At 47.1% G+C, this 21,175-nt stretch overlaps 1 protein-coding gene across 1 annotated transcript in view; it reads right to left on the bottom strand.

Moving 5' to 3' along the window:
* nbas (NBAS subunit of NRZ tethering complex) overlaps positions 1–21,175 on the bottom strand; it is a 141,001-nt gene that overhangs the window by 49,365 nt on the left and 70,461 nt on the right. Inside the window, 6 exon segments of the mRNA XM_079753356.1 lie at positions 1,214–1,416; positions 4,046–4,273; positions 7,263–7,603; positions 10,163–10,413; positions 14,538–14,648; positions 15,697–15,920. Of these exon segments, the coding sequence (XP_079609482.1) occupies positions 1,214–1,416; positions 4,046–4,273; positions 7,263–7,603; positions 10,163–10,413; positions 14,538–14,648; positions 15,697–15,920 (1,358 nt within the window).

Here is a 21,175-nt window from a genome sequence, read left to right as displayed (position 1 = left end):
CAAAATGCAAATGCAGAGTTTGATTATGATAACCCCACGTATTATTTTGCCATGGCAATCTTAAGTGATTGTTAGATTGCTCCTGCTGTTTGGAGCCCAAAACATACTCTCCTTACGGTGTCAGTGGGGAAACAGAACATCATTAGTCCTTTGGAAGAGCGTCGCTTGACATGCTATTCATGTTTCAGAGTTTATGAGAGATGCATTTGATGAAATCAAGGTGGTAAATAAGGGAATACTAAAATGTATGTTTGTGATTTAATGTACCCTTTTCATTAGAAGATTCCGGCACATTCAAGCAAAGAGAAATTGACATGCATTTTCAACATTTACAACAATAAAGTTGTTCAAAATTTGAATATATATAAGTATATGTTAAAAAATGCAGGGTGCTTCAGAATTGGAAACAGAAATATTCATTTGATTCCATTTACTTGGATTTCCGAACGCTCCTAACACTGTCATGCTGCTTCTGTTGCCGGTCTGTAATTGGCTCTGGCTGATTGGATATCACAAAAGTATGTTCTAATTTGCCATAAGAAACCTGGCTCCTGATTGGATTATTGTGGTTATTGTGGATTATTTTACAGTTTTTTCTTTCCGCGCTGTGCCAATAACATTTGTTGTCTTTGTTGAGATGAGATCGAGAAATGCGCGAAACCCGATCTGCCACTAGCAACAAAGGTTTCACACAAGTAAGACATGTCAATGTGCCTTCTGGCTATATATTCACAGATATGAATATAATTTGCTGTTCACAAATCTTAACCAAGTGTAGAGTAAAACACTTGGTTAAGATTGACACGTTTATTTACGTGTCTGGATTTTTTTAGTACGTTTAAGTAATATTGGAACATAATTTCACTCAAAAGAGAGAGCCTGTGTGAGAGAGAGACTGTGAATGAGTGAGTGAGTGAGAAAGTGAGTGAGTAAGTGATATCTAGTATTTCACTTCTTTTATTTGAAATCTATATATATTCTGTATTTAACGTTTTCTATTTTGACATCCAGATTTGTTTACCTGCTTTGGCAATGTTAATGTTTGTTTCCCATGCCAAAAGAGCTTTTTTGAAATTGTATTTTAATTTTATTGGGTGCGTGGGGTGCGTGGCGTGCGTGGCGTGCGTGCGAGAGCGAGAGAGAGAGAGAGAGAGAGGGAGAGAGGGAGAGAGTCCCATGGAGAGATGGGGCTGGTCAGAGAGAAGGCCAATACCTGAGAGTGGCCACCACTCGGGCCACTGCGTCCTGCAGTACGGATTTCACCGAGAGGTCCGGCGGTCCTACCGCCACGGCCAGCAGCTCCCCTATTTGGCCCAGCGGCTGTCCGTCTGTTGCCATGGTGACGGCTAGACTGTGCACTTTGGACCTCTCGGACCGGGAGAGGTCGTAGGCGTGGCTGTAGCCCCTCAGCTGCGGCTGAGATACATACAAACAAACATGGTCAAGGTGAGTGATGAGTGGAGAGAGTGGGAGAGAGTGAGAGCGAGAAAGTAAGAGACTAAGAGAGTAAGAGAGCGAGAAAGGATTCTCTCACACTAATGTGAATGCATGCATGGTGTAGGCTGGTTCAAGGTTATTTTTTCCATGCGTTGTTTCCATGTATTTCAGCGCAATGTCATCACCAGAAAAGCACCCCTGTAGCTCTGAAAGCAACCTACAGTGTTCTGCAAAAATCTATTCTTTAGCTGGGGAGGAGAAATATTGCTAGTGCAAAAATCCTTCACTCTCCCATAATGCCGCTGTCACTCTGTGATGCAATTTACAATATGGACGATACCACAATTTACACGCACACGCACACACACATGCATGCAAGCACACACTTACGTGTGCGCGCACAAGAAAAGTAAACACAGGTTTAGATTCTCTACGGTTAGATTTATTGGACTAGGGGAAAACAAACAGGGATGAGTTGGATGTTTGACAGAGGGGCCAGGGTTGGGAAGGGATCAGCTCCCTGGGTTAATACCTGTAGGACCCAACTGTCAACACATCGCACTCTCCTCAACCATAACACATGCGCCCCAATTTACCGCTTCTATCCTCCTCCTCTTACGCTGCCCTTCATCTGCCCCCTCTCTCCTCCTTTACACTTCTCTCTCTTTCTCCATCCATCATTATTTTCCACCATCTCTCTCCCTTGCTCAATCCATCTTTCTTTTCCTCCATCTCTCTCTCTCTTCCTCCATCTCTCTCTTCCTTTCTCAATCTCTCGCCCTCGTCCCTCTCTCCCTTTCCCAATCCATCTCTCCCACCCTCCCCCGCTCCCTCCCCCAGCTCCGGTGGGCTACAAAAGCCTATCCTTCATAGCAATACGCGCCCCCCCCCCCAACCTACCCCCACATGTTCTTCCACCAATATCCCCCCACAGCTAAACAGGAGAGCAGCTGTAATCTACTCCCTGGACCTTTTGCACCGCCAGCCCGCACTTTTAAAAACCCCTGCCACGGACACTCCATCTGCGCCGGGTAATTTTCGGTCCCCACCGCAGGTCACGGCCCGGCGAGTAGATTCCGCCATGAGCCCAGATCATTACGGGAGAGGCTGTGCCGGCGTGGCTGATGAATGGCTACAGTAAGCTGGGAACGGGCCTGCAGGGCATTTACTATCCTATCTCCCTCCCCAACAATCTGCCCTCGCCTGGTCCTTATTTCCTGTTTATCTATCTCCGAGGATACCATCGTTTGCTGCCTGAGAAGGGAGGCAGGCGGAGATCTTGGCATGTGTGTGTGTTCGGTGTGTGCTGGGGGTTGTGTGTGTATGTGTCTGTGTCTGTGAGTGTGAGTGTGTGTGTGGCGTTGTGGATGTGTGTGTTTGTGTGGTTGAGTGAGTGTATGTGTCTGTTAGTGTGAGTGTGAGTGTTTGTGTGTGTCGCGGTGTTGTGGTGTGTGTGGTTGAGTGAGTGTGTGTGTTTATATCACACTGCTGTGTACGCACAAGGGGATGACAGGTAAGTCTCCATTCTGGCAGTGTTTCTATGACAGAATTGACCAGTTATTATGAGTTGCATAGCAACACTCAATATAACACCAAAATAATGACCGCAAATTGTAGATCCATCCTAATTAGAGTGTGTGCATACAAATGGAAAACGCACAATAGAATCAAACATACAACCCCCTTTTTTTTTTCATTACACAAACCGCACATCCACACACTCACATACACACACAAACTCTCGAACAGACGCACAAGCATATATGTGTCCATGAGCAGATCTCCTTTCATTCCATCACACACTGACACAAAAGCAGACACACAGAAGGTGTAAAGTCGGTGTGACTTTGCCTAATGACATACAGTGTGGGTGTTTACTGCAATATGGCCCCGGCCTCATTGGAAACAGTGGCCGACCGATTTACATTAATGCACCCTTGACTGGTCCCAATGAACCCAGCGAAGGAAGGTTCAGTCGAGCAGAACCGCCCGAGACATTCACATTACACGCATTCACAAGCACACAAGCAATGCCACCCGCGTGCATGTGTGCAACATTCCTCGCGCAGCGTCGGAGAGCCACAATTAGATCTTCCCATCCCCGCATTCATTTGTCAACACACAGGCCTGTGCACTGCACTGCTAAAGTTGGCCCCAAGATATGAAATAAAATCGGGATATATTTGTTTGGGGACGTGGGCTGTATTAGATTCCGCGCGGAACACACACCGGCGCGATTGGTCTATAAATCAAATGTGTAAATCAATGCTTCCTCCGTGGCACGTTTATAGAAAATGCCCGGCGAGCCCTCGGTCCTGCAGGGTCTCAGGAAAATCTTTTATCGGATAACGAGGCCTGTTAAACTGAATCACAGGCAGCCATTTGATTAGCCGAGGAGTGACGTCAGAGCGAGCCTTCGATCCTGTGCACGGTGTCGCATGGTAACGGCACAATATCTCCCATTCTCTTCTATCCAACCCATCTTACGATTCATAATATCTCCAGACCGTTATCTGCTTGTGAGCAACAGTCCAGCACAATGAGACCACACACACACACACACACACACACACACATACATACACACAAACAAGAAAAACCTGTTTACCTCCGGGCTTTCTTTAAGCGACAGGATGAAGGCGTGGCCCAGGGTGTCCAGGTGGGCCTGGGACTGCTGCAGGTGAGCCAGCGCCTCGTCCAATGACATCTGGGCCGCCGGGCCGGGTCCCGCCCCCTCCGGGTCCTGCCCCGCCCCCTTCTTCCTGCTCTTGGTCTCCAGCTGGCGCAGGGCCTTGTTGGCCCTCTTGATGACCTCCTGTCGGGTCTGGACGCTCAGCTGGAGAAGAGAGGGGGGACCAGGGAGGGGGGAGGAGAGGCGGAGGGAAACGAGGGAGAAAGAGGGTCATGTTCACACAGCTCAAAGTTAACATGAGCAAAACACAGTAAACAGGGGTAGGTGTGCTTAATGCATCCGGTATGGGAATACAGCGTGTCCTGAGTCTCTCTGTGGTATGCTCACACGCCTGTGTGTGTGTGTGGGAGTTTGTGCTCGTAAGTGTGTTTATGAGCCTGTGTCTATGTGAGTTTATGTGTCTGTGTGCGTCTGTATGTGTGTGCGTGTGTGAGTGTCTGTGCGTGTCTGTGTGCGATTGTTTGTGTACGGGTAAGTGTGTGTGTGTGTGTCTGTATCTGTGTGCATGCGTGTCTGGGATTTAGTGCGTGCGTGTCTGTGTTTCTGTGCGTGTTTGTCTGTGTTTCTGTGCGTGCGTGTGTGGGTGAAGCCGGGGGCCCAGTGAAATTGATTCCATTCCGTGAGAGCAGCTTAACAAGTCCTGAGCAGGAGATAGGACCCCATGGCTCTGGGAGGTTTTACCCTCTTGTGAAGGCAATGCACACATGGACACACTTCACAAACCAAACCTATCCCCACGGACACACCTCCCTCCTCCACCCTCAGACACACACACACACACACACACACACACTGACGCAGTAACCCGCTATCGCGTCATCAGACCCATGCTTTGCCCGCCAACAACCCCTTTTTGTCCCGGGATTGGACGATCACTCAAAATATATCAGCTGGTTGGTAAGACGAGACATGGTCCTTTCAAATTTGTGCAATACTGTGTGTGTGTGTGTGCGTGTGCGTTAGAGATGCGCGGTTGGCGGTTGCAGCCGCGGACTCCACGGCTAAACCGCGGATCGGGCGGATGACGTGGCAATTCTTTTTATTTTAATTAAATTCGGGTGGGTGGCGGTTTAATCAATCAAATTAAAAATATATATATACATCGTGAAATACACACAGACACACACAAAAAAAGTTAAAATTAAGTGACGATCCATCCCATGTCGCGTCTCATTGCAGCGCCTCCCTTATAGGCCACTAAGCAAACGTCTCTTAGATGAGACTGTGCCTGGGTTACTCTGTTTCGATATTAGTTATATTTTAAAACAAAAAAAATTTATAAGAGATTATGGAGTGATTTGACTCAGAAGTGACACTCGGCAATGGCAGCGCGAGATGTACAGAACAAATTCAACTTCTAGTTCAATAACATCCACAGCTAAGAAAGAAGGTAAGAAAAATTGTGCAGAAGGCAAGTTTTGGGGTTGTTATGTACAATTAAAAATGTGAACATGCATGTTGTACTGTTGTGCGGTGGACTTGCAGCAAATTTTGTAATAAAAAGGCTTGAGTCAGCGTTTCTTTAATATCTTTTTTTTTTGCAAAAAATAAAGCGCAATAGGCATTAGCCTATATAGCAGGCTAAATACAACCTGCGGATGGCGGGCGGTTGCGGTTTCGAAAATGGTTCAAAAACAGTTGGTGTGGATGGATGGCGGTCGGTTGATGCGTTTGTGATGCAGTTGCGGATAAAATAATATCCCCATCCGCGCATCTCCAGTGTGCGTGTGTGTGTCTGTGTGGGTGTGCGTGCTTGTTCCCAGCATCAGACGTGCAGATGTCCGGGGTAGGCTAGCCTCAGGGGGCTCCGGTGGTAGAGACATCATAGCGAGACAGAAGCGAGGAAAGGGGCTGTGAGATCTGTCAGGGGGGATGCTGTCTACTAATGAGGGGGCTGGGCCGTGATCGATACCTTCCCCTTTGTGGTCTAGCGTGAGCCCCGGGCCTATGTCATCTCACACACATGCTCCCTGGGCTCCTGGGGAGGGCCATCGATTCAGTCAGTGAGGGGCAATGGTGAGGTAAAAGGTCGGAAGGGGGCTTTAGATAAGAGAGAGAGAGAGAGAGAGAGAGAGTGAGAGAGAGAGCGAGAGAGCGAGAAGAGGTTGGTACCACGATTTAACTCTTTGAAACGCGGGGCTAGAGAGGGAACGACGTCGACAGAAGCCTGGCGAAGGGGGCGTGGCCGGTTCATCGGCCTGCGCCCAGCTGTGCTAATCGCTGTGTTAAAAGGCGCGACGGAGAGGCACGGCCCGCTGGGAGTTGCAGTCAAATGGCCTCTGAAGTAGAGAGAGGGGGGGGGGGATCAATTAGCACCGCCAGCGCCACAGACTACAAGGAGGTGGTTGCGACGAAGCAAAGGAGGGGGTATCGCAGTGCAGGGACACCCAGCGGAAGAGGAGGAAGAAGGGAAAGCCTGTTTGGCAGCCGGAGAAAGCGGTGGGCTGCAATTGATAAGGGCGCCGTGCCACTCTTAGCTCCCCGCTGGGGTAATTCCCCAAACCACAGTCATTACGTGGCTGCCGTATCGTTTACAATTGAACATCGTCTCCCCTCACGATCGCTGTGAGCGCCGAAAACTGGAAAAAAGACGAGCGGGGAAGAGGAAATTCGGGATGTAGTGTGTATTTCGGCGCTCTGAAAAAAAAACTGAGCCTGTGGAGTACGAAGGGACCGCTAGTACGACAGACAGACACAGAGAGAGAGAGAGAGAGAGAGAGAGAGAGAGAGAGAGAGAGAGAGAGAGAGAGAGAGAGAGAGAGAGAGAGAGAGAGAGAGAGAGAGAGAGAGAGAGAGCTCAATGCAGCAGTGTGATTTAGAGGGTGGAAATCCCCACAAGCCTTTCCCTCAACGGTGCTATGAATCCGCTCCCTTCCGCCGCCCCCGGCTAGCTACCTTCTGTGCTGCAATTATACCCTGTCTGTTGTGCCTCTCTCCCGCCGGCCCGGTCGCAGCCAATGATGGAAAACCAAGCCCTCAGTGTGCTCTGCTGTATCCAACCCCTCACGTAGCTGTCTGAGCACCACGCTCCATCACCCAACAATCTCACACCGCCTGACACCGAAAAACTTTTCAAAAACTAAAAGTAAAAGTTTGACACCAAGAATGAGGGATGGGCTCACAAAGCTCTCACCTGATTGGCCGCCTCCGGCGAGAAGGTGATCCCATCCAGGAAGTGGACGGCGTCTGCCGGGGACAGCCTGTCCAGGTATTTGGCGCAGGTGTCGTAGGCGTGGAGGTAGTCCTGGTCCCCCTGCGGGGGTCTCTTCAGGAGCTGGGGGTCCCCCTTCCAGAAGACCTTGCTGAGCCAGACGGCGTGCACGGCGCTGGGCGAGACGGTGGCCCCGGCCTCGCCGGGCAGCGGCAGCTGGCTGACCAGCTTGGAGATGTTCAGCACGTTCTGACTGGTCAGGACCGGTTGCAGGACCGCCAGGGGGTCCGAGGTCTCGTCCGTCAGCTTGCGGTAGTCCAGCCCTGGCGGGGAGAGGCAATCGTTGCAGGTTAGGGTCAAGATGATGGCGTAGATTCACAGAAACTGAAGGGAAACATCATCCAAAGGTGGTGGAAATGAGGATGGGAATGGGGTGCAAATGTGTTGAGCCGTTTTGCAACCTTTAGCTCTAAGTGTAACATTTTTAATACTATGTTATTCAGCATATGCAGTAGGCCTGGACAGCGTTCAGACACACGTTTGCCCTCAGAAGGACAAGGAATAACGTATTAAATCCAGAGCTGTAAATATTGGAACAGCTATCCAGATGGCAAGGTAAACGTTATTGCCATAGAGTAGCTTGACCTGCAAGCTGCCACGCAATGCTCTAAGCAATCCCCTTCTCCCAAGTGGGACAATATACAGTTAAGCTGTAACAAGAGGCGCCGGATATCATGTTAATTATTGATCCCTATTGGAAGAGTTGACAAATAATGGCTTACTGAAGGCCTGTGGGTTTGAGGTAATAGAGCTAATACAGGCCAGACATAAAATGGAGGGGAAATTATTCCAATGCAAAACAATGCTTGTGTTGATGCATATGGCCACGGAGGTTGCACTAGCAGAGAGAGGTCTGTGCGTGTGTGAGTGCGTGTGTGCTTGTGTGTATGAGTGTTTGAGTGTGTGTGTGGATCCCAGCCCATCTGGCGTATAAATATATTTAAATATTTCAGTCCTTCCTAGGAGGGCTCCGTCAACAACACAGTGCACTGTGTCCATCTCTCACCCAAACATACACACACTAACACACAAAATACATGGCCACATTTTTGCCACACACACACACAAACACACACATGCAAATGGACACAGTAACAGTAAACAAGGCTTCAGTGATCCTTTCCGTGTACATTTTTTTTTTTCTCTCTCGCTCTCTCTACATCTCTTCTTTCGAGAGCCTGCGTGTTCTCGAGAAACTAGACGTCTGGGCCCCCTAGCTCTCAGACGGTCAGCTGACATCCTCTGGCAGACGGCGTCTGTCTCTGCTCTATTCTCTTCTGGTGCAAACGTCGGCAACACTTGTGTAGGTAGAGTCAGGTGAGCGCCGCGCATAATCTGTAAGAATGCGAGAAGTGTTTTTATTGCTCTGTTTCAAGCTGAGAACGGAGACTGAACGAGCAGAATGTGGGAAAGTTAACTGGGGAACAGTTTATATGTGTCTGTGTGTGTTTGTGTATGTATGTGTGTGTGTGTGTGTGTGTGTGTGTGTGTGTGTGTGTGTGTGTGTGTAGATTAATCCAATGGGAGCAATCGGCAATGTGTGACTTTAAAAGTTTGTTCATGTCTTTAACTGAAGCCAAATGTATGTGTTGGTGTGAAAAGGCATTCAACGTCAGTGTGGAGGCGTGTTGACAGCTTTTGACAGTGTATAATTTGTGAAGTGTGTGAGTTTAAGTGATAACTATGCTATATACTCTCAAAAGCGATACAACTTACTTTATAAGGTGTGCTTGAACATATTTATCTGCGTGCTTGTGTGTTTGTGCCTGTGTGCGCATGTGTGCTTGCATGCAATGCTACCTGCATGTTGGTTTGTGGGTGAGTGCTTGCGTGTGTGTGTGCATGCTTGCATGGGTTTGTGTGTTTGCGTGCATGCGTGAGTGAGTTCCTTGGTGTGCGTGTGCGTGTTTTTGTGTGTGTGCGTGTCTGTGTGTGCTTGTTAAACAGGGACATGTGTCAGTGGTAAAAGGTCTGGCGTTATCTCAGGCGGAAGGAGGAAGTGAGGCGTGAAAGCTCGGCCGACATCCTGGCGACCTTTACTGAACTTCACCGAGAAGTGACACCACCTGCATCCACCTGGTGGCACGGCTCAGGGAAAAAAATAAAACCTTGATCGCGACGCACTCGCACACACACACACACACACACACACTTCAGCGGTCGTGACAATCTTCACAAAACACCAAAAATATAGAGTTGTGTGTCTGCGTCGCTGTCACTGTAATTTGGGGTTGTTTGTGTAACCTGTGCAGAGGTTAACACAGCTGCCAGGGTTACTGATTGTCTCTGTTTATGTGTGTGTGTGTGGGTGGGAGGGTTGATGGGTTTGTGTCTGTGTTTTTGTGTGTCTGTGTGTTTGTGTCTGTGTGTGTGTGTGTGTGTCATTGCAGGCTGAATGGATTCAAAACTTAATTAAACCGACGCAAGAAAACTTGAAAGAAGATATACTGCACAAACTATATCCCACTCAAAAGCAATTCATTGGTTTGTTTGGAAATGTATTTAAAACAATTATTCCTTTAAGGAAGTCCTTAGATGTAGGTAAAAAAGATAAACTGTAGACATGATTTTGCCATGTTTCGTTTATAAAGATGATTTGAAACAGTCTGAGTTAAATATAGTTGCACACTACATTTAAATGTAATTAATTAATGAATTAAACTAATGTGATGTACATAATCAGTAGTATTATGCAAAAGTAAATAGGGACAAACATCCCGGTTCATCCATCAACCTGCTCATCGATCCTCTCAAACGTTCACGGGTAAAAAACAAAACAGGATCCAGAAAATAAAAACCAGGGCTTAAGCCATCCAGCTCACCGTTGGCGATGGCCCGTAGCTTCTTGAGCAGCTTGATGTGCGTGACTGGCTTGATCTGGGCCGCGACGTGGGGCCCGCACCCTGAGGCCTCCAGCAGGGTGTAGTAGTAGAGCAGGCGGCCCAGGTCGGTGCCCTCCACGCTGGGCAGCACGTACTTGGACATGTGTCCCTGGAAGGCCTGGGGATCCAGCTTCAGGGTGGAGAACAGACCCAGCGACTCACTGCGTGTCTCGATGTCCTTGGTGGCGAGGCTGGGAGGCCGGGGGAGAGATGGATGTGGCGGGAGGGAGGGAGAGAGGGAGAGGGAGAGAGGGGGAGAGAGGGGAGGTTAATTCGATTTTGTTTTTTGTTTCTTTTATGAGATGGCTGCGACGATCAATCAGTCTACAACTCAAATAAATATATAATGTAGAAAATAAACACAGGGGGAGATTGTTGGAGTACGTGAGGCCTCGGCCTCTTGACAGAGTGGCGGGGTGGTGACGGAAAAGTCAATGTCTGAACACAAATAGTTATTTGCTGGGACTGGCGAAGGTTGGTCGCCGGGGGGCTGTGTGACGCGTCTCAAACGCCCCGGCCCTCGGGGGATCTGCCAAGACCGAAAAGCGGTGACAGCGGGTGGTCGAGGGGGACGAGCGAGAGTGAGAGAGAGAGAAGAAAAACAACCAAAACAAACTAGACGCCACAGCGGCATGTATAAACCCCAGACAGAAAAACGAGGTGGAAAAAGAAACAAGGCAAAAAACACAGGAAGGAAAAAGAGCCATTTTCTCATTCTTTGTTTCTTTGTTTGCATGTTTATCCGTCAGACTAAATGTATATCAAAGAGGACAGTGCTTCCTCCCGGCTCCCCCCTGTGGAACGAGCTCCGAGCTTCCTGCTAATGAAAAAGAGACAGCCTGCGGCGGTGCTGGATGCGACTCCACAACAATGGCGCTTAAACACCAACTAATCTCCTCCACGATTGGGGGTTTCCCCGACGCAGAGAAATTCATCCTAACGACTGTCGCTTTTTATCTTCCCGCCGAAACATCAGGTGTGTGTGCGTTACGTGAACGCAAGGAGCCTGCGGGGCCGCGTTGAGGAGATTGTGTTGTCGTCTGAGTCCCGAGTGATCGACAGATTTGGTGAGGTTAGGAGCACGCAGGGGGTAATTACAGTGTTTGTCTAAGAGCGCACACATGCAAACACACACGTGCAAACACACACACACGCATGTGTGTTTATGCAGAAGTCTGTCTATGCACAGACGCTGCTGTCTTCATTCTGCCGAGGTGTGCCGTCCCTCGCTTAACGACAGGAAGTGTCAACTGCGCTCTCTCTCTCTCCCTCTCTCTCTCTCTCTCTCTCTCCATGAATGGCGTGTAACGCACTGCTTCCCAATGTCATTGTCTGGGTCTTTGTTATATTGACTTACCGTAGTACACAGCTGTGTGTCTCCCATTGTGCCGGTACTGGTCAGGGGCCAGTACAGCCCCCCCCCCCCCCGGCTAATCCTCTATTTGTGCAATACATATCCTCGCTTAAATATGAATAGACGGCTTGTGACACACACTGATCATTGTTTAGTTGAAGGCTGGCAAAAACACGCAGCACTTCACTACTGTGTGGGCTCGTTCGCCCGCCCGCCTCTCGTTCTCTCCTTCAGGGCCCCCTCGTCTTTCTAGGCGGTGTGAGCATATTCTGTTTGTTGTTTATCGCGTGCGGAGGCTCCCCAACCCAAACAGATTCATAGTCTTCTGGAACTTAGAGCCATATTCAATCCCCATGGCAACCAGACAGATGGAATTTAACCGGAGGAGAGGGGTGGGTTACGGGTGGAGGGGGGCATCAGCAGTAATTTGGCATGTTGTTGTTTGTACTGTGTTTGCATGTTGTTGTAATATTATTCAGTATGCCAGTACGTCTTTTGTCTATTACAAGGATAGTGTGTGAGTCTTTTGTCTATTACAAGGATAGTGTGTGAGTGTGTGTCTGTGTGTGTTTGTGTGTCTGTGTGTGTGTGGATTTGTGCCTGTGTGTGTATGGATTTGTGCCTGTGTGTGTGTGAATTTGTGCCTGTGTGCTTCTGCGCGTGCGTGGAGGTGAACACACACAAAGATCTTCAATCCACCTGGCGACATCCATTTGCCATTTCATACCATCCACATGATACTCTATGTGTCATGTTCAGAGCCAAGGAGAGAGCCGGTTTGAAGGCACGAGGGCCAATCAAAGGAGAGACTATCTGACCGCCAGCCGTATGACTAAGCCATGTTGACACGCGTTCTTCCATTTTTAGGTCAGCCATTGAAACGCTTCCACAGCTGTCGGCTAAATGTCAGTGAAAATTTTAAAAACATGTCATCAAAGAAGACATCCTGGAATGTACATCTTTAATTATGCACAACCCCCCCCCCCCCCCCCACACACCTTCAACACAGCTGTAAAGCTCTTAAACAACACACAACACAAACACACTAGCAGACAAAAACACATCTCAGGTGCATGATTAGAAAAGGACACACACACTGCACAGTGGTATGCTTAATACACACACACACACACACACACATCAACACACAAACACACATACACACACACACACACACAGGAAATGAGACCCAGGCAGAGGGACGGCTGGTGATGGCGGTCATTAGCAGAGCATTGATTCCCACTAAAGCGTTTATTCAGTGTTAATAGGACTGTCTCAGAGATACCCCTATGTCCCTTCATCCATCACCCCCAGCGACCGGCCCGACACCTCCACAGCGCCCCCGACCCACTCTCTGTTTCGCAGCTTTGTCCACTCGTTATCTACTCTTCTACATAACGACTACCTTTCTCGGTTATTTCATCTCCCTTTTCTCCCCTGACCTTATGACAATGCACACGCACAGGGACCGGCCCCTTTCAGGTCCTCCTGTCATTTGGGTGCATTCCTCCATTTCTGCATGCCGGAACATCACTGGCCACATTGCCCCCACACACATTATTCTGTCCATATATCTGACAATGACAAATGTCATGAAAAAATATGAATGGATAATTGAACATGCATATATGCACATACCCATAGACTGTATATAAATGTATCTTTGAATGCTAATTGACACAGTGGTGTGTGCTCATTTCCCCGAGCTCAGTGACCGCCAGGGATTACGGACATCAGTCTTCACTTGTTTACCATAACCCAGGGGGATATTCAGTGGCGTGCAGCACTATTATGCGCACGAAACACTCACACACGCATACACGGATGCACAGGATCCATATACAACAGCTAGTCTCCAACGCGGAGCGTCGGGAAGCACGCCGATGTCATTTATCGGTAAGTGGATCCCGTAGAGCATTTCCCTACATCAGAATTCCGCGGGTCAGCGACAGCGCAATATTTACGGCGATCGCACACACGTACGCGTGCTCACACACACACGCCCCTTCGCCTCTGCTGAGAAGGTGCTCCATTAAAACAAGGTGCAGGGCTGGTGTGATCCGCAGCTATGGAGTTCGAGAGAGCAAATAAATTATGGAAATAGAACGCCGCGCACACGCGCTTACACATACGCACGCACGCAAATGCACATCCACACAAGCACGCACACCCAGTCAACATGTTTGATTTACTCTTGGCTGTTCAACGTGTGGCTTTTATGTGGCAGACTTTGTCGTAATTCACGGAGGCAGTGCTTCCATTTGCGTGAGACACGCTTCCCTTTCTCTCTGAACACCAAAAAGATGGAAGAAAAAAACGCACAAACACCCAAACACTACGAGACAGAAGAGGGAGACTCTATGGCTGTCTGTTCGTGTCCCATTTAAAAAAAAAGGAAATCCTTCTGGGTTATCGCACTGTGATTGAACAGGAGAAAGGAATTGAAGTTTGAGTGCACCGAGGAGACCAGTCATCACCAGAGAGAGAGTGTGTTTTACTGCACAAAACCAACCAGATCAACAGACAGGACATCCAAGGCAATCCGCTAGGATTTAGGTACAGCTGTCGCAGGGGGTGGATCATAATATACTTAAATAGTACATGAGAGACGATGACATGTGGAAATCAAAGGGATTCCCATTTCTTTTGACTGGAAAATAGACACTATCAAGGTTCACAACCATCATACCTAGTCAGCTTCATCACTGAAGCTTCTGAAAAAATGGCATAACATAAGCCATGACTCAATGACCTTTGAACGTGTGTGCGCCAGTGAGAATGAGTACTTTTGAGTCTTAGTTATGTATGTACGTATGCATGTATGGTTGCATGTGTATGTGTCTGTGTATCCATCCACCATACATTCCATGGGGTGTGTGTGTATGTGTGTGTGAGTGTGTTTGTAAAAGCATTTTTTTTGTGTGTTTTTGTATGCTTGCGTATGGGTGTGTGCATGCATACCCGCTATCTGTGAAGAGGAACTCCAGGTGAGTCATGCAGACCTCCCACAGGGGGACACTGTAGCGCTGAGCCAGTGACAGAGAGATCCTGTACACCGCGTCATCCAGGGTCCTGGGCACGCGGACACACGGACACACAGACACACAGACACACACACAAAGGGAACAGGGAAGAAAACACCACATTTCCTTTCAATTACATGCTGAATATTAGAGGTGACGAAGTGTACAAAGTATTTTCCCCAACCCCCCCGTGGAGAGAACGCGGTGACACCAGGTTCCTGAAGGCTACTCATTGATCAATCTCAGGCGGCGATCACCACCCACGGCCCGCCGATGGGATGGAAAAAGCTACGGTGAAATAAGTCATGCATCTGTCCTCGTTGCCATGAATCAGGGTTGCAATGCCACTTTGTCAATAAAGCTGGAAGTATGTTGGTTTAGCAGATGTATTTTACGCCATTGTGATTGTGAATGTCGACGTTGGCATCTTTGAACAGGGGGAGGCGAAGTTAATATTAGTTACGGCTACCATGTGGATCTCTTTGAAACGCATACACGTATACTCATATACAATTTCCGGGATGGATTTATTATGCTTTTGAAGGCCTTTGGAGGTATTTCTTTACTCGCATCAAAGCTGCTTTGGGTACGATTGGATGGTTGAGGCAGAAAGAGCAGAAGAGGGCTAGACTCCCTCTCTGCACCCACCCTCCCTATGTTTCTCCCTCATTGAGATGATAGCACTGTGTACACAAATGTGAACAGCAAGCAAGATTGCTTTCCAGAACCAATAAGGGAAGAGATGCCCTGATTGGCCAGATCACATCATCGGTGTGTTCTTAAATCCAAGTCTTATATAGACGACAGCCAACCAGAACAGATACTCTCACAGAGCACTTCACTCACTTATAGCTGGCAAATGACTATGGCACTTCTAACAGATAACACTCAAATTAGAATAATTTGATCATTTAAATTACCGTACACTTCCCATGCACTTACCAAAGGGGCTCTCTCGAACGCTGGCCCTTGAAGCTTACCTACCGCACCTTTAATACAATTTTTTAATATGTAATGTATTCATCACCGGCCAAGCGACAGTGTGTGTCCTGGCCGGTCTGAAACCAATCTGGTGATGAGAGTGAGTTTCTACTCACTCAGCAAGTCCCAAGATGGTGGCCTTCTTGTACTCTGAGTCGGAGCTGAATCGCTGAACGTCCACGCCCCTGCCAAGACCTTGTAACACCTGGGCCTGGGTGAAGTCTGTCATACGCTCATTGTACACTAGCAGCTGGCCTATCATGTCACCGAGATCCTCTGGCCAATCGGAGCGCTGTGACACGTGCTTTGTGACCAATCGAATCAGTTCCTTGGGGTCCACCTGTGAAGAAGAAGAAAAACATTATGAAGACTGCTGGTAGCTTTATGAGACAGCTGGTAGCTTTAGGCTAGTGTTTCTTGCAATCTTTTACTTCCTTAAAGGAAACACATTTCAAGTAGGAAAATCTGAAATAAACGAATCTGGGACACCATCATTAAAATCTAGACAATTATTCATTTGTTATTTTTGCTACGTTCAAATTGTCATTTGGAATTTATTTATGTTATTGAATCATTATTTGCTTGGTACTGGATAGCATAAATATATTTGACTGACAAGCCTTTTTGCTCCATGATTTTTTTTTTCTTCCAAGGTTGGAAATTGACGGCTAAATTGACATGTGTGGTACACCAGTGAGTACCGCACACAGTCTGCATCTAGAACTTCAAAGGACTTTAAAGTATTACTTTAAATAGCAACAGACAAAATGACAAATGCAAAAGGCTAACCCGGAATATAAATGGAGGATTTCAGGGATCCAGGTATATTTGAGAGTGGCAAACAGAGTTTAATCAGGAAATTTCCTCATGTTCAAGCACACCTTATAAATCCTTTTTTTTATTTTTTATCCTTTATACTTTTTATAAAGATATGCACAAATATATCAGGAAGTGTAATTACCACATTGGCTCAGGCCATAGGGAATTAGCTGATGGATGCGTTTATGATTAAGAATGTGACAAGCGCCGCGAAAGCTGGAAAGACTATGCCCAGCCCGGTTCTAATTAAACCAGCTTCTCTTGTTGACTCCCGCTTCGTACTGGCTGTCGCCCAGTATGATAAGACAGGTCATTCTTTTGTTGATCTGATTTGCATAAGGTAATTATGGCTAGTTATGTGACTTTGCTTTCGATAGCATCCCAATGACAATGTTGCCGTCAGCTTTGTGGTTCAAAGACAGGACAATGGAGAGCAGGAGACAAGAGAACCAAAACACACACACACACACACACACACACACACACACACACACACACACACACGAAGAAGAACAAAAAAGAAAGTGAGAGTCGAAGAACAGAGAGTTGCAAAGGCAGTTAAAAGAGTGTGCGTGTTTGCGTGTGTGCGTGTGTGTAGATGTGAAAGGGTAAGAGAAGAGGAGGTACTTCATGATGCTGGCACCATGTGACAGGAAAAGGAGGAAGGACGAAGAGAACATGACGTCTGCTTGGGCTTGATCTGCCTGGCAGCAGTATCCTATCAAAATGACCCTTTTATGATTCAATAATCGTCTTGGACTTTCTGTCCATCCCTCCTTTACTTCCTGTATTTCATTTTTCATCCATCCTTCCACAAGGCCCCTGCTTGTTCCCTTTCTTCTCGACATACCAATCTCACCCTCTCCCCCCTCACGATACACTAGATCCAACATTCAATTGGCTCATTTCAAATGAAAAATGCTGTGAGCGCTGTCCTCTTTTTCCAGACATTCCCTGCTGCTCCCTCCACTTTCAGAAACAATTTCCCTTCCCATCCTCGCTTATTTTCAACGGTGCAAACCCAGATGCCTATCTTAATGATTTTTCCCGAGATCGTGCAGTGTAAACAAACACAAACAACTGATGCTTCCTCTGCTTTTTTCTAACTCAACCTTTTCCCTCATATTAATCAGGTGATAATTGAAATAAAACGACTGGCCCTACTCAAATCCAATATTTGCACACACAATTCAAATTCAACCACAATTCTCTCTCTCTATCTCTCCATCTCCTGGTCTCCCCTTCTCTCTCTTTCTCTCTCTATCTCTCCATCTCCAGGTCTCCCCTTCTCTCTCGGCAAACCAACCCTATCAAGGGAAATATACTCTTACTAAGTAGTATTACACCGGGCTATACAGTCAGCCGCCTTATTAGCTGCAGCTCACTGCAAATTGTGTACACCTGCATGAAATTAACCAATGAATGCGGGCGATGGTTTTCTCAATTGCCCCTCGCATGGTGCATTGTAGGTGAGAACAAACATAACGATGGCGGGATACCATGGTAGAATATAGAACACACGCAGTGTAATGATACCCATTTTGAGTATAATTATCATACATATATATACACTCGTATAGAACTATTTATTTTTTTATCTGTTTCATTATCTACTAGCGCTTACAGCGTTAGCTCCAGGGACATCACGTCCTTGTCATGTTGGCGTACCTCCAGCAATACTGAATTATCTGTGAAGCTGGAAACAGCTGCTACTGAATGTCAATAAAGGCCTGTGTCAATGGGTTGTCAATGCTAGCTGTTAACATTAAACGTATAGTATTGGGAGTTTGGATTATTAACTTAAGAAGAGCGCCGTGGAGCTCTCCCCGACCTCTACAACGCACGCACGCACACAATCGTATCAACAGTGCAATGCCCATTCAACCACGGTTCAGGGACCTCTTTTTGACAAATCAAACACATGTTGGAACGCTTTGGTGCTGAGGGAACAAATAATGGAACTGCTGCACTTTACAAAACTCCTCTCTTTTTACCAGACAGGGCAATTTGTGACCCATGTGTCACCTGTTCCAAAGAAACCCACTTCCACTGGTTGATTATTTCTTCCGGTGTGGAGCCGAGTTAAACAGCTTCGAGGGGGTGGGGGGGAGGGAGGCCACGTAATACAAGGGAAGGATTTAGGCTGAATAGCTTCACTGCAATGTTTGTTGTGATGATTCATCCAATGGCGATGAGTGATAGCAGTGCGAAGCAGAAATTAATGTTTCGTTAAAATATTTATCCCATCGACTGTACAGAAACGATTCAAAAACAAATCGGTGGCGGCTGTTGAGGAACGGATCTGCACCGTCGTCTTTCACTGTTACAACTGGAGCTAAACAGAGCTAATATGCAAGTTTTATTCAATTTTTAATTGGTGCTTATTGCTCATGTTGACGCAGCGTATTATCTTACGCAGACATTATTGCGATGCACATGCCTCCCTGGATTCCGTATCCGATGATGGTGGCGACGCCAACTTAATTTCACCCTTAGGGAGTGTCATTTCTGCTTTGAGACTCTCATCACAAACCCAAAGCCTAGGAAATAGAGTAGAGGGTGAATCAGACATTGTATGAAGTATAAATCTTTGTGCCTGCCTCGGAGAGTCGTAATTCACAGCTTTAATCTATGTTATTATGTTGGAGTATCTCCACCGTAATTGATTTCAGGCCTTTGATCATAGAATACATTGTTAAAATGTGATGTTAAAAAGAAAACTGCATGGGTTTCTATGAGAAAATACTGTATGGTTATATTTGTAGTAATGGTGCGTGCGTGTATTTTGTTGTTACGTTTGAGTGTGTGTGTGTGTGTATATGTGTTTTACTGAGTGATCAATAGTGTTCTCGCAGCAAGAATGGTGCCTGCAGGCGAAGATAAATGGTGAGTGAACATCGCAGACTCTCCACTAAGCACACTGCCTTTTGACTGTTACAATCACACATGCACGCACACACACACACACAGACACACACAAACACACATTAAAAATAAATACATACAAATACAATTAAACAAGTTGACATTGGCACTCCCACAAACAAATACGTCAAATGCCCAGTATTGTGAAAACACCACTAGTGCGAAAACAATTATGCTAAGCGGAGACTCTAGTTCGCCAACAAGCACTTTAGTGGACATAATGAAAACTTCCAGCGGCACAGAGATGAGGATCGGCTCATTATGCCTTCGGGGGATAACTGAAAACCAGTCACTGCATCATCAATCCCAGATGTAGCCCAGCGTGCTTGAAGAGGTTAGCAACGCCAGAGGGGCATAATCGTTTTAGGGGAAAGGAGGTAGAAGAAGAGGAAGAGGACGGAGAAGAGGAGGAGTTAAATGCATTGGAAGGCTGTCCATCTGGAGCTCTTCCCAGAATGAGGTGCTAAAAGCGGGCAGATGCTCAAAGATACCGCTGGACAGGGTGCCAGTCAATCACAGGCCCCCACACACATTCCCCGCCCTCTGCTCCTTTCCACTGGGTCATACACACCCACACGACTAATGGCTAATGTGGAGTCTACATTTAGTCCACCATGGATTTCTTTATAGGTGGGATGAAACAAGAGTACCAGGAGGATTTTCATGTCAATAGAAGAGATCATCAGTTCTCACTTCCAGGCCAGTTCCTACTGGGCCCGGAATCAAACCTACGTCCAAGAAAAAACGGCGCTATGTGACGCAAGGCTGCAATTTACCTGTTGCCATTTTTTGTCAGTATGGACATCATATGGAAAAACAGAGAACACAATAGTTCTTTGTTAAACTAAAATACAAGGCTTTAGTTAGGGAAAAATCTAAAAAAATTTAGTTACGGAACCTTTAATATCAAACCTATACAAACAACGACAAACTTCGGTTCAAAATAGCTTCTCATAAAGGAATGTTATCCGTGCCAGATATTTATTTAATTTATTTTCTACCTCCTGAGATAACATTTTACAGAAACATTTCTTTTTCGTAGAATATAAATTTCCGCCAGCCTTAGTTCCAGCGACAACACCTACACCGCCACTTGGCGCATTTCACGAATCTTTACTTTCAAGCACCGTGACAAACACTTTCAGCCCAAACCTGCGGGGTAGACGTGCCCCCTGTTTGCCACCGAAAGACGGGCTGGCATTGGCTGCCGCCCTGTCTCTGTCACGCGGCAGCCGCCGTTGATGTAATGATATGCAACAGTGGCTGGGGGAACGGAGGCGACGGTGAGAGCTGCCGAGTGCCGCAGCTCTCCAAGCGAGCGGAGAGGGAAGAGACCCATTTAGACGGTAGGACGACCGCCCGCCCACTCTCTACTCACACACACACACACACCCCCAGGCAGGGACACATGTCGCCCCTTCACACACATACAGACACACAGACGTGCATAAACAGACAGAGGTGTGGCGCACACAGACATGCATGCACACGCATGCTCACAAACACAGACATGCGTGCACACACACGCACACACGCACACAAACTGTTGCTATGCACACTTGTGTACAGCAAACCATGTTCATTTACAATCATTGGCATACAAACTGACGCCAAATTAATACAATCACATTTTCCCCAAAAACACACACACACACACACACACACACACACACACGGATTAAAGACACATGTACCACATATATAGGCGCAGACTTGGCAGAGGATAATGTTCTTATGTGGTCTTAGATGAAGCGGAAAGCATCACGTCCTTAGTTCTGGGGATGGAGATGAATGCAAAGACACACGCACACACACACACACACTTATCTGAAATTAAATATCACATGCCAT

The sequence above is a fragment of the Pollachius pollachius genome (assembly GCF_949987615.1).
Source record: "Pollachius pollachius genome assembly, chromosome: 16".
NCBI lineage: Eukaryota > Metazoa > Chordata > Actinopteri > Gadiformes > Gadidae > Pollachius > Pollachius pollachius.
The sequence above is the reverse complement of the archived record's forward strand: the minus strand, read 5'-3'. Positions and strand labels throughout refer to the sequence as shown.